At 31.7% G+C, this 14484-nt stretch overlaps 1 protein-coding gene across 6 annotated transcripts; it reads right to left on the reverse strand.

Moving 5' to 3' along the window:
• Positions 1-443: 443 nt before the first annotated feature.
• On the reverse strand, positions 444-10614 carry LOC133699108 (ubiquitin receptor RAD23d-like). 6 transcript variants are annotated; one of them, XM_062122246.1, is made up of 13 exons: positions 10171-10613; positions 9723-9884; positions 8046-8099; positions 7870-7923; positions 6302-6381; positions 6117-6164; positions 2470-2650; positions 1804-1956; positions 1660-1725; positions 1532-1579; positions 1327-1433; positions 1170-1248; positions 444-757 (listed from the first exon to the last, which is right to left on the reverse strand). In XM_062122246.1, the coding sequence occupies exons 1-13, from the start codon at positions 10234-10236 to the stop codon at positions 641-643; spliced, it is 1215 nt and encodes a 404-aa protein (XP_061978230.1). In that variant the 5' UTR covers positions 10237-10613; the 3' UTR covers positions 444-640. The 6 variants fall into 6 exon arrangements, with proteins under 6 accessions (XP_061978230.1, XP_061978231.1, XP_061978233.1 ...); XM_062122247.1 differs by having other exon boundaries at positions 2470-2647; positions 10171-10611; XM_062122249.1 differs by lacking the exon at positions 8046-8099 and having other exon boundaries at positions 10171-10614.
• Between the last annotated feature and the right edge of the window lie 3870 nt (positions 10615-14484).

Consider the following 14484-nt stretch of genomic DNA (forward strand, 5'->3'; position numbering starts at 1 on the left):
GAATCAATCCTTTTTACGCAGTTATACAGTGTACAGTGAAACACTAAGCATAATCAGTTTAGTGTTAATTAATGTTATGAATATTATAGACGTCCAAACTTTGAATATATGTATATAAAATCATGTATCGTAATTTTTCTAATATTATCTTTATTACCTTTATTTATAAATGCATGAAGAATATCACGTGACCATTCGACGTGGAATATTGAGGCTAGGAGGCACTTATTTCAATTACCTTCAGCGTTACCTTCACGCGGGAGAAAGTTGTGCATTGGTCACCATAACTGGCAGCATGTCTCGCAATAAGCAACAGATTTGAAAGCACCATCAAAGGCTACGAAGACAAGTGTAATAAAAAGCCAGTCATCCTACGAGCCTTGTTGCCCGAAAGCCGGATGCTTCTGTGGTCTTGGAATAAGAGACACAGGATAAAACCACAATTCCCATAAACACAGTTACACAATTATGCATTTATGATATTATGATGGCTGAATATTCAAAACAACGAAAGCAGAAGGTGCTATGTTTGTCCATGGATAAAATGGGGACATCAACATTTTGACTGTCTCTGCTCACGAGGTTCCACAAGGTAAAACAGTTTGAGATATCACACAACTAGACACGGGGAACACTTGTTTCATTCGTCGAATTCATGCATGTGGTCTAATAGATAGTTGGCCGCCAGTTCTTCATTCTTGTTGCATGCAAAATACACCTCCAATACTATGGCTCGATCAAAGCCCATTGCTTCAAGCTGCCAAATCGACATTATCAATGTAGGAGACCAACGAAAAGATTGTTTTAAAAATAGGAAATTAGAGACTTATCAAGCTCTTCGGTTTTTCAGCATGTGCGCTCTTAAGCATCAAAGGCAAGAGAAAGGAGATTATGATCTAATTAAATTCACAATTCTAAATGCAAGAAGACATCAAGTAACCATGGAAGTGAGTTTTCAGAGATGCATGCAAAAGATAATTCAAGGATTTCAATGCATGTAGCATTGAACACCTTGCACCTAAGGCGCAAATATCAATTAAATTCCTGCAATACATGAAAATCTATGCGACAGAGAACTTCAAAACTGTGACTTGGCTGCAAATGTTAAGTGATGAATGAAATTCAGCACCAATAATAAAGAAATATATTGTGTCCAGTGATGAACTTACACGTTCAATTGCCTCGCGCTCCTCAGGGGTGACAGTCACTGCTTGTGGCATTGCAGAGGCCAATTGGCCCAGCACATTCCTGATTAAGTAAAGGCAATTTAGAATCACATGCTGGGAATTCTGTGTATATATCATTCTAAATACAGATTCATCTCACCCCTCTCCTTCAACAGGTTCGTTTATCAAGCGCAAGAAATCAGCCTGATGCTCTTGAATGAGACGCATCAGGTATGGATTTTGCTTCCCAAGCTCCTGAAGCATCGGCTGCAATACATGAAAAGTCATTGATCATCTTTAGGTTAGCACCTAAAAGTATGGCAACAAGGAGAAACAACCACATGAATTAAAATCCTACTAGGTACCTGTAGGATTTGAGGGTTTGCTTGCACCATAGCTCGCAAGGCTTGGAACTGAAATTGAGGAGGGTTGCATAAGAAACTTCAAGCCAATTAATGAATTTACATAGATCCACAATAAATATCTTCAATACCTGTTGGCTATTGCGTAAAAAATCCAAGTTGCCTGTACCAGCATTAGAACCTGTACTGTGATGGCCCTAGTTCCATAAGAATCATGTTCATCAATTGACCCACCCCAATGAGGCTTTGAAAGTACATATAAAAGAAATACACACCTGTGGAAAGAGATCTAGTGGATTTGCATTCGGACCGCTATTAGGAGCCACAACTGGTTGTGGAGCCAGAGCTGGAGGATTCGCAGCGTTGCCACTTGCTGGACCTTGGACAACTGGGGCAACTGGTGGAACTTCAGCTTGCTCTGGAATACCCTGGTATTGTAAACCAACTGTTAAAATGACCACTACTATAATAATATATAAACAAACACAACACATAAGAGTAAAATACTCTTGTAACAAACTAAAATCTCACCAAAAAGGGAGGGGAAAAAAACTCTGAATCAAAATATTATCATTAATTCACATACAAAATGTTGATGCATAACAAATAGAGGTAACAGAGACTTCTGAGGGAGAAAAATGTTTTCTTTTCGCAAAGTGGGGATTGTTGCCAAAGTTCAGGTCTTAGGTTGGATGAACCTAATTATTAAACAGCATACTGCTATTAAGGTTTGACAGTATTATACAAGAAAGACAATGAGAAGATGGACAGGGGAAATAGAAGAGCTCAAGATGATCCAATAATATTGAAGATAGGACAATAAATACCAAAACTCTTTAGTTTACAAGTTCTGTGAAGAAAAAGATGAATAGAACTGAGCATAACCTAGATCCAGTCACCAAGTTACAAAATTATACACCCACAGTTTTTAAATGACTTACAGAGTATAAATAATCAACAGCTCGTTCAGGGTTGTTGAATGCAGCACGTAGAGCACGAACAACTGTTTCTCGGTTCCAGTCTCCTCCACCCATATCAAGAATCTCTTGAATGGTTGCTTCTAAATTACTTCCTGCAACGAGATTTGATGCTGCTTGCCCATACATGTTTGTATCTAAACTGCTTCAATGACAGAAAAAAAAAAAGAAAATATATATATATATTATTAGTTAAATTTTAACTGCTATTTGATACCTTGTTAATTTCACTTTAAAAACACATTTTATTACTAAAATGAAACTTTAAAACGTGTCGTTTTTCTTCATTTGATTGATAACAACACAACGAATTGCACATGTTAACCAAACACTTTATTATTTAACTACATGCAAAACATCACGTTGCTTTGGTTTATTGTGATTTTATTTCTTTTATTGTCTATTTTTAGTTTTTAGAGCATCAATTTTAAAAAAAAAAAAATTGACGTAAATCATAGCAAAATTTATTAGATCAAAAGATATAATCTCAAATCCTTTAGACCACTAGCAATTTTTTTTCTACTTATTGCCTTTTCTCCAAACTTTTCTAGAAAACATACATTTTTAATCAATAATAAAAATACATAAGCATATAAATTATTATATAAATTGATTCAACATGTGAATGTAATAAAAACAAGTTTAATTACATACATATACCACATTTAATAGTTGAAGATTGACAATCCAAATAATAAAATTATTGACATGAAAAATAAAAACTCAATTGAATATAGAATTAGCCATTAAAAAATTTCAATTAACTAAACTCATGAAAAAAATATTTTTATTTTATTAATTATTATAGAGAGAACTCTAAAAGACGTGGAGGAAACACTTTAGACTAAAACTCATGCGCACTATGGATTCACTGTGCCCATGAGCTTCTTCTTCTTTTTTGTTCTTTTTTGTTTTTTTTTTTTAGTTTTTCCCTTTAAGGGCCTAATTGGAGGCTAATTTGGTTAAATTTGTTAAAGAATTGTGAAATTGAAAGACAAAGAACTAAAATGAAACATGCAAAGAAGATGGGTGGTCTTTTCTAAATTTTTATGAAATGTTCAACTTAGTCCTCATTATTTACTAATTATAAGAATTGGGTCCCTTCAATTTTTGAAGTTCCAACGAAAATCAATTTTGATCCAAAACTTTATTTTTTTATTCTTGGTTTGAGAGATGAGAGAGAAAGTTGGATTCCAGGGGTAAAGAGAAAAATATCGTTGACACCGTTTTCAGCAACCAAAATTGTCAATCTTTATGTCAAATAGTTTCTAAGTGTTTTGGATCAAAAATAAATTGAAAAATAGGTTTTAAATCAAAAAAGCTTCTAACCCAATTTACCAACCACCAAAGAGAATGGAATCTAGCCATCATCTTATGTAATTTTTTTTCGAAAAAACAATTAGGGTAGACGCCCTGTAATCAAAAAAATTATGGGCCCAAGCTCATAAGCCCTTCCTTTTTTTTCTAAATTTGTTTTTTGATGCTTTTTTATATGTATTTTTTAAATTTTTTTATTTATATTTAAATTAATACTTCTTCTCTCTTTTATTTTGTTTATATAGTCTCTTTTAAATAGCAATTAGTTTTTAGTTATTTTGTATGCATTTAATTTTTGAAAAGATTATTCTAATTCATCTATAATTTTTTTTATGTTTAATATAAATAAAAAATATTTATTTTTAGATAATATTTATAATATGTATAACCTTATACATAGTATTTTTTTCCTTTTATTTTATTCAATCAATTTTATGTGCATCTATTTCTATTATCATTTAACTAAATAAAAATTTGATTTTAGTAAACAAATTCAATACATTTCATGTGTATCTATTTCTATTATCGTTTGATTAAATAAAAAATTGATTTTGGTAAACAAAGTCATTCAACACAACTGGGTCAAAGTCCCGTGTTACAAAATCAAATATCTTGATCTATAAATATATCTATTGATTTTTTCATTTTTGTCTTCATTTATCGTTAATGACTTTTTTTTTATTTTTTTACATATAGTTCTCGATTTATTTGATTACATGTATGCATGAATTTTTTTTATTTACACTTATAATTTTTCAATGAACAAATATGCGTCGAGAAAGCCTACATATAATTTTTTTGTAGGAAAAATATATATGACCCGTGGCGTAGCACAGGTCAAATAGCTAGTTATATTCCATTTGAGTTCAACTTTCATTTATATGGTTATTATTGAATATAATACATGCCAATGGTAATTTCATGATTATGAAAAAAATAAATTAGATAATAAAAACATAATTGTTGTCTAAATAATATTTGGAAAGTAAAAAATGAGATAAAAAAATAACAAAATCTTGAAATTCAAATTATAGATCAGGATATGAATGCATCTTCTCGATGAACAGGAAATAAAATGATTTTTTTGCAAGAAATCTCAAGACTGGGTTCAAACACGATATTATATATGTACATTTTATCAATAATAAAAACTATATTCAGATATGTGATTTATCACATAATAGGGAGTAGAAAAAATAATTCAATGCATAGGACAAAAAACTGTCAACGCATATTCCTCCCTCCTTTTCCATATATACTTCACAAACTCTACTACCCAAAGCACTGGTATAAACTTGGCCAAATATCAAGCATTCCACCCACCAATCTCAAACCTCCTTTGGCCAGATGTCAACTTTTTAATCCAACTTAATCATATTCATTAAATGTTATAGATGATTTATTGTAGTTGGCTAGCACGGCCCCACTAATAATTTAGATTTGTAGTTCTCATTAAAAGCATAAAGAATCCGATCAGAAGAAGTATTGTCAGTTTGAGAGTCCTAGTTTTGATTGCAATACAGCTCAAGAATTTAAAAATTAAATAAATAAACAGTTGTTTCCTTTGCGATTATAATTGAAATAGGTTATGTCATCTTCAAGATTTTAATAACTTGAAATTGTGCGTAAACGAACTCAACAACTCAAGGAACTTACAATAAATTTCAATTCATTGCCTAATTTAAAAATCAGTTATAGTAGTTAAAGATTTAATTGACAGATTTCTTGATCAAATGAAGATTTATTACCAAATAATATCAATAGTTGATAGGCTATGTATTTTCCGCGATCAACATTAGGGCTACAAATAATTTTCTTATTCATAGGAGTGTCAATTGCATCCATATTATGTTTGTTGACCATTAAAATTAAATATTTTAAATCAGTAAGGATGTAAAATAGATTGTTCCCCTAGTAGCAAAGGAAGTGAAAACAATATTGATTTCTAAAATTTCAGCTAACATATGAATTTTACATCTCTTTTACAAGCCATGATGATCAATGCATCTGTTTCTTGTTGCTGATCTTTCTTTTTTATCACTAATCTTTTCTCTTAGAAAAAATTCACTTATTAAAAAAAAAATTCCATGTGCAAACATGACATATGACATAAAAGATAGGAAATTGAAAAGGGAAACCATCAAATTCAAGCTCAAGATGCGTACAAAATCCAGTGACTTGAATTATGAAAGCTGTAGATAAAGAAACTTATGTTTTTGATGATCATGGTATCATGCCCCTTAACAGTGATAGTAAAGAAGATTGGTTAAAAACCAGTACAAGAAAATACTCACAGAGCTGAAGTAACTACAGCAGGACTGGATTCAGCAGCAGATTGTGGCCTGCAAGATTCACAACTTTAAAATAAAAAAAAAAGACCAGAAAAATACAAACCCAAGTAATGGCAGAAAATGAAAAGACATTCTGATATAAACAAAACAGAGAAAGAAAAAGAAAAAGCTTTAAATTCAAAACCCACAAAGCAGCAGCTGGTACAGGAGCTTGAGATGTTATTGATGGTTGTGTCACATTAGAAGGCAAGGAAGTCGCAGGTGGGGCCTGTGCAGCAAGCAGTTGCATTAATTGATCTCAGACGGAGCTTAACAACACACTTTGAATCATATTGCTAACAGAGCATCTTTAATTGCTGCTTGTTACGAAAATAAACAAAAGATGAAAGAAGGATGCAAAAAGTTTAAGATCTGTAAAATTAAATACTATACCTATCCTCTTCCAAAATCAAAAGATATCTAATAAATGGGTATTTGTTAAGCCAATAAAATTAAAACGCATGTATGATGAGAACATCTTGGCAGAGTTTTGTTTCTTGGAGAGCCATATGGAAAATCAAAGTCACATTTAGAGTGTCCTTTGCTTAGCAAGGGGTGCTGGGGGTATGACTTCAACTATGGATAAATACAATAAAAGGGAATGGTGTGGATAAATCAGTGCTATCATTGCAAGGAAGCAGCTGAATCCTTTACTTGTTGGTATCATTCGTGGGGTAGAGCTTTATGGAATTAGCATATGAGATCGTGGCTGTCGCTTGGATCATGTCAGGCATATTGGAACAGGAGCTGAATGTTTACACCGGGAAAACTGGAGAATTTTGCAGAGGCAATAGGGACCTCTGGGGTTTGTACTCCATCAGCCAAAGCAAATGCAATAAATGAGCATTTGACAGGCGAGAATTAGATTGGGACACTAAACTTTTGGCACAAGGAAAATACTTTTCAAACTGTAGGTGATGCGATACTATACAGTGTGTAGATTCTTATTCTGCATGTATTTTCTGTTCCCAGTAAATGTGTGGCACCATCTTAGTTCTTTCTAATAGAAGGCAAAGCCTTTTAAAAAACTCTTGATAGCAAAACTATTAAGATCCTCACAAATCCAAAAATAACTAGGAGATTGAGTAAAGGGAAGCTAATACAGCAAAACCCAAGATCCATTATTTAAGCATGTGTAAAGTGTAGCTATGTCATTAAAAAATTATCATCCTATAATCTTTAATGCATGTTTTGCCCAAATTTTGATCTTGTACTAGAACTCCATAGATTTTACAACTAGGCTGAAAAATATCTCCTAGAGTATCCATATGTCATGGGGATTGATTAAAGCCATCTTGACCTCCAGAAAGACAGAAAAGCCTATTTACTTCTAAATAAATCTAAGCTATCCCTTAAAAAGTATGTTAACAAAGTAAAAATCAGAACACCATGAGTGTTTGCATATAGCATAATTAATCATGCACACCAAAGTATCCCATCCTAAAATTTAATAAAGGAAAGGATCTTTGCATTCTGCAACCAAAGGAATAAATGTAGAGACCATTTTATACTTTTTTTTTTTTTTTAGATTAACGTGGGTATCCAGGCCAACTTGTGCGCACCTCGACTAATCCCACGAACCCTGAAGTTAACGACCATGTAAGCCTCCAGTGGCCCTGAGGTTTGTGGGACTCGAACTGGTGACCTCTAAGGAGCAAACCCAAGACCTGACCAGTTGAGCTACACCCCTCAGGGTTAGAGACCATTTTATACTTACTTGGCTTGGTGGTGCAACCGGTGCAGTTGAGGGTCCACCAGATGAAACCTTACTCTACACATGTTTGAGCATATGCATAAATCAGTGATCATAATTCATATAATTTCTTGCATCACACTTGAAAAAAGTCGACTAATGTTATTCAATTTACCAATCAGACAGCATTTTATACTTACTTGGCTTGGTGGTTCAGCGGGTGCAGTTGAGGTTCCACCAGATGAAACCTTACTCTACACATGTTTGAGCATATGCATAAATCAGTGATCATAATTCATATAATTTCTTGCATCACACTTGAAAAAAGTAAACTAATGCTATTCAATTTACCAATCAGACAGCATGGTTAAAAATAAATTACATCAGACTTAAAATGGAAAATCTACCATCATTTTTCATCATTATTCAAATCAAAATTAACCATGTACAAATATTCATATATAGAATTCCATTCTTATGAGCATGGTTGCTAGAATCTTACGATTCACTATTTGAATCTTATGATCCATCTCAATTCACATACAAAACGATGTGAATTATTGGGTAGACTGCAGATGCATATGAATATTGTGATTCAGTCACGATTCAATTCGATTCAGTGAGTTTTACAAGACAACTCTAATAGAAAATGAATGTAAAATTCATAATTGTAAAAGAGATGGTAAGAATAGGAATGTTAAGACTAGAGATCATATATGGCAACAACTTATAAGCAATTTTCTTTGATAAATATTTCTACTTGAAACTGAAATGAATTATAAATTAAATTTTTGCAAAGAACGAGAAGAGGGAGGGTGATTATTACTTTTTATTGAAGCAGGGGTCTGGTAGTTTAACTAGTTAGAAGATAGCTTTTAAATATATCATAAGTTAAAGAGCCTTATTTAAAATCTATCTTCTAAATAGTTAAACTACTAGACCCCCTGCTTTAATAAAGTTAAAGAGCCTTTAGAATGATCAAGTATCATTAACAATATGTTGAACTTTAAGACTTTGGGATCATTAGTTGACTAAGAACTAATAAATTAAATGAATTGATGCACATTTTGTTTAGTAAATGGTCAGTTTTCCTTAATTTTAAAAACATTTAGCATGTTATTTATCTTCCATAATGCCATTTTCCATTTGTTACTGAATCTTACAATTCACAGTTCTATATGATTCAGAATCTCAAAAACCGACTCACAAGTTGATCTCAATTTGACAACCATGCTTATGAGCTATTAAAATTTCAAAAACCAATACAGGATTCTTATACACCATTAAATAAGTTCAGAAAATACATCTGCAACAAGAAGCAGCGAAGCCATATCATATTTTATAAGACAGGTAAAGCTGGGTAAATGAATATCAGCATTACTATGTTGGTATGAAAGGACCGAGGAACCCAACCCTTGAGGTACAATAATATATCCTTAACACGTGAGCTACAAGAACATACCAAAAAACAATATTAAGCTTCGTGTATTTCTTCATAAGAAATAAACTAAAATATATATATACATCACAAAGCAACTCCTGCAAGCACCTCTCTCACTACCTTTATTTCCATGGAAAATGAAAGATAACAAGATTCCACTCCCCGACAAATCTAACCACATCTAGAGTCGGTTCGGGAAACTTTTCCCCATCTTCACATGGCAAATACAGAGAATTAATTAAACAAGCAATAGGAGTTATCTTGTATAAACATCAAATCTTTCCAAGTGCAGTTAATGAACATAACCGAACTTCCAAAACAAGGACTGAATATTGGATTTATACTGTTGCGTTTATTCAAAATTCGCAGCATTTCCTTTCACTTAAAAGACTGTCCCTTCATCATTAAAATGAGCAACAAAACCAAAAACACTCACCTTGCTTAACATAACAACAAAAAAACTACTTTCAGAAACTTTATTTTCATCCAATGTTGTATCATCCTTGAGTACTTTCCCTTGATAAACTAGCATCTGTTGTGCCGCTGGATAAACATCCGCTCCCTGTACACTCTCTATGTTTTTCTTAACATCAGCCACCTAAATTAAATAAAATAAAAAACGAACACATAAATAAATAAATCATCAGCAGCATCATCATTTTCAATTATACTAAACTACAAAGGTAAAAAAAAAAATTGATAAAAAAAAACAAACAAACAAACACGTAAAAGCCTAAATAGCCTAGGAAAAAAAAACAACTCAAAAATACACTAAATTGCAGTTAATTACAAAAATTAAACACTAAAAACGGGAATTATAGTTTTAATGGGTGTAATTAGCGTGAAAATCGAGGAATTTAAGCGAAATAAGAGAGTTAAATTACCGTATCTTCAGGTTTAACTTCGATCTCGAAGTTGGTACCCTTCAAAGTCTTTACAAAAACCTTCATTATCTTGAATCCGAATAATAGTAGTTTCCTCTCCGGCGGGCGAACACTGATATCCGGTGGCCGCCGGCGAGAGAGAAAGGGAGAGAAAACGAGGAGGGAAAAGACAAAGTACAAGTCAGTGAGAAATTAAAATCATGGGCTTGGTTTTGTTGGATATTAGCTGGAGGAAGAAGGGTAGGAATTGAATAACGGCTATGTTTCTTGAAGTGGTGTGATGCCCAGTTATTTGATGAAACGTGTAGGAAGGAGGGAGTCTGTGCAACGTGGTGTGTTTTTATTGGGTAGTTAGGAGTTTTGGAAATAAAATAAAATAAAAGATAAGGTTTTGTCTACGTAAGGAGGTAGAGAGAGAGATAGTACAGAGATATAGATAAATGGAGTTGGTAGATTTTTGATTTTGTGTGTCTATGACAATGGAGGAACTTTCTTCTATCCCTTCTGCCGTGACTTTAAAAAGTCAAAGGCAAGAAGGTGGAGAATAAATTGGGTATCTATCACCCCAAATATAATTGAACAAGAGTAGTTGCCATATCATATTTTAAATAAAGAATTCCACATGACTTATTTAAACATCAAGAATATAATTATTTTTTATCATTTACTGATATTAATTTATACAACTATTTTTTATAATTTACTAACAACATAAAATTCCTACATTTTAGGGTTTTTTTTTCTTTTAAGCACGATTCTGAATCGTGGTTATATTATACAATCGCTATTTAAAATCATGGTTTTTATTAAAACCATTATTATAAATTGCAGTTTATATTAAAAATACGATTCAGAATAACAGTTATTTTTAAACTATATTATTCTGCAAAAACTTTTTCAAATGGTATCATTCCTCTAAAATTTTATTATGGCTGTGTCATTTTTCAAAAACAATCCTAAATTTCTTGGCAAAATCATTTAATGTTGGAAGTGGAGAATTTTGAATTGTGAAGAAATAAGAGGACCATATTTTTTTTTTAAGTAATTAGCGGAGTAGACTTGACTGGATTTACAATTTGCATTGCCTGACTTCTTCGAGTACTACCGTAGATCCAGTTTTCATTACAAGAAAATAATAGAGAATTATTGAATTGTTAACTTTAAGAAAATGGAACTGCGGCACGGCGCAGTTGGGATAACAACAAATGTTAGACTCCACAATTAGAATATAAGAGTTGCAATACTTTTCTATTGGAATGGGACCGCATAATTACAAAAACAATTGCATTCAATTATAAGTAGAATAAGTAAAATGTGAGCCAGATGGTTTTTTCATGCATATTTTTCAAGTATAATGTCCGAGACTAAGTCGAGGCCACGACACCTAAGCCCAAGAGGTGTTAGGTTGGTTGGCCTGGGCCTAGGTTCTCTCCTGGCAAGGGGCCCCTAGGGCGGGAGGTGGCTGCGAAGTCCCCTTAATGGTTTTAAAATACAATATTTTAATAATATTATGGTTCACAAATGTGATATTTGATTCAAATCGTGTTTTAGAATTACTATAATTGATGTTACGGTTTACAATTGCCACATTATTGAAATGTCACGGTTTGCAATCATTTTGAGAAATGGTTGGACATTTGATAAAATGGTTGAGTATCGAGTTTTTAGTTATTTTCGTGTTTTAAGCCTAAAAAAGTTCATAAAATTATAATTTCGTTGATCTTAAATTTTATTTACTTTATAATTTTATAGAGTTAAAACATTTACAATTTTATCAAAATTTGGACAGAATTTTTTTTATATAGGAACAATTTTATTCAGCTCCTGCTCTTGCCTGAGCCTCATCCTCTGTCACGGATCATTAAGAGTTAGTTTATCTCCAAAAGTTTCAAGTCCAGTGTAGCAAACATTTAACCACCTAGACACTACAATATGAACTTCGCTTTCTTTATCAGTATTATGAAGATATAATGTGACCTCTCGACCATCTCATAACAAGAAGTCAACCTAATATTAATAAAACATTAATTTTAAATTAAAAGATAAATACATAAAACTTAACGATTAACATATATTAATCATGTGTGTGTAGCTCTTTTAACTTTATTATCTCAAATAAATCCATTTTTTTATGATACCCCCTATACAAATACCGCCTACATTATGGTGTTTACACACATTGCAATTGAACAAATGTTGAGTTCGACCGTTAGACTTGGTACTCAACTGAGTGTGCAATATGCCATCATTTAACAACATTAACCAAATTATTTTTACTACTAAATATTTGACCAACCTTCAAATCAGATCCTCTTTGCACACGTTTATGATCATGTGTCCAATCACGTGAAACAACAAAATTAGACCTAAAAGTATCTCCAAATTCAGGACCAAGAGGAATAATTTCATCATCAACATCATCTTCATTGTTGTTAGGCTCAGAATAGTTAAATATATATTGATCAGCAAAAGAATTATCAAAATTGTATCATCTATCATTCGTAGCAAATCATCCGATAATAAACTATTTCTACACAACCAACTGAATTTGAAGGACCAGCAAAAGTTGAGACACACAGATGTTGGTCGATAAATCACATACAATATCATCATGTTCAAACCATTTTGAATGAAAGAATTAATCATGGTCTTAAAACTATAATCTCACACAATTGGTATAGGATAATATTGTTGTTCATCAATTTGACGGCTTTAAGTTATTTCAACATTAATATCATTATAATTCCACCAAAGTTCATGACAAATAAACTCTAATTGAATGCATTTTTAACTATTTTATCATTGATTCAACAAACCTTAAATTCACCATAAACCTTAAATTTATCCTAAATAATTATTTGATTTCAACCAAACCAAATACAAAATTAATAGCAATATAGTATGTTTATCTTGCTTATATGACTACAAGAATGATCGAGGCAACAACGGTTATGATGATGGCAACAAAAAGAACGGTGGATTCTCAATACAAAAACATCAAAGGATGCTTAGAGATTAGGATGGACTAGATTTTTTTTGTTGATTTATGGAAAAAATCTAAGTGTTTAACAAGTTTTTTAAGAGAGAAATGAGGGCGGCAATGGTTTTTTCTGTGAGAAAGACAACATTGTGTGTTCGATCTGTTTAAATTTCAATTAATGTCGTGTTTGTAAAGCGCAACATTTTAAGTTGTCGCGCTTCAGAAAAGCAACATTTAATTGTTGCGTTTCAAAAGCGTGATATTTAGTGGATATCACGTTTTAAAAGTGTGATATTTAGTGGATGTCGCGCTTTAAAAGTACGACAAGGTCAAATTATGTCATTTTACTAAATCTTTTTAAACGGTGTCATTTCCTTAAATTTTAAAGTTTGTTGTGCTAATTTGACAAAAAAACCAAAGGTGGATTAGGATTTTTGAGACCTCTTGAAAGATTAACTTTCTAGTTGTAAATTGTGTCGTTAGCTGGTTGGTATGTTTTCTTTCTTTTTCTTGTTGAGGAAAGTTTGAGGGTGTAGTAACGATTGCTTTTCACTTAAAAATATATTAAACTAATATATTTTTTAATTTTTAAAATTTATTTTTCACATTAGTACATCAAAACAATTTGAAAACATAAAAAAAATAATTTTAAGCAAAAAAAACTAAATTTTGGCTAATCTCTATTTGGTTTTATGTCAACGTTACTTTATTTTGTTTTATGTAAAATAATTTGTTTTGAGAAATATATATTATTTGGTTGTGTTAAGAAAAATTAATTGAGAATAAGTGTTTGGTGTTTAGTGTGTGTAAAAAATAAGTGTTAAAAAGAAAGAGATAAATTTTAATAAATAATGAAGTTAACGATCTAATAACAAAGATAGAATTTTAAAATCATAAGTTGTTTTTTTCATTGTTTTAAGCTGTTTTTCTTATAATTGTAAAATATTTTCAAAAGACCAAGTTTTTTTCTAAGTGAGTGAGAGATAGAGAGATGAAAAAGATATAATATGAAAACTTATCTCATGGAAAAGCAAACATAACTTGCATATTAATAAGTGAGATTTAATTAATGGATCCAATAATTTTGCTAAAATTAAAGGAAAAATAATCTTGAAATTAAAAAAAAAATAGTAATGCATATGTTTATAGAAAAGGCTCCAGTTGTTAAAAATTGAAAGCATCATTTTAAAAAAAATTAGAATATATGAGGTAAGGGTTTAAAAATGTAAATCACATGTCAATAAACTCCTATACTGGAGTTTATTCAGGTTTGATTTCAGCGTTTATGCAGGGTTAGAGGCAAACAGAAGTTGCGCAACGCCACTGCTCGGCGG

This window comes from Populus nigra, chromosome 7 (assembly GCF_951802175.1).
Source record: "Populus nigra chromosome 7, ddPopNigr1.1, whole genome shotgun sequence".
NCBI classification, from domain to species: Eukaryota; Viridiplantae; Streptophyta; class Magnoliopsida; order Malpighiales; family Salicaceae; genus Populus; species Populus nigra.

Bases quoted from the DNA above. Each gene is read 5' to 3' on its own strand.
- LOC133699108 (XM_062122246.1), bottom strand. From the start codon at position 10,236: ATGAAGGTTTTTGTAAAGACTTTGAAGGGTACCAACTTCGAGATCGAA. The intron at 2,651-6,116 runs GTGAGTATTTTC...CTGTCATTGAAG, and splicing joins GCTGTAGTTACTTCAGCTCT to CAGTTTAGATACAAACATGT. The intron at 758-1,169 runs GTAAGTTCATCA...TCGATTTGGCAG, and splicing joins AGCGCGAGGCAATTGAACGT to CTTGAAGCAATGGGCTTTGA.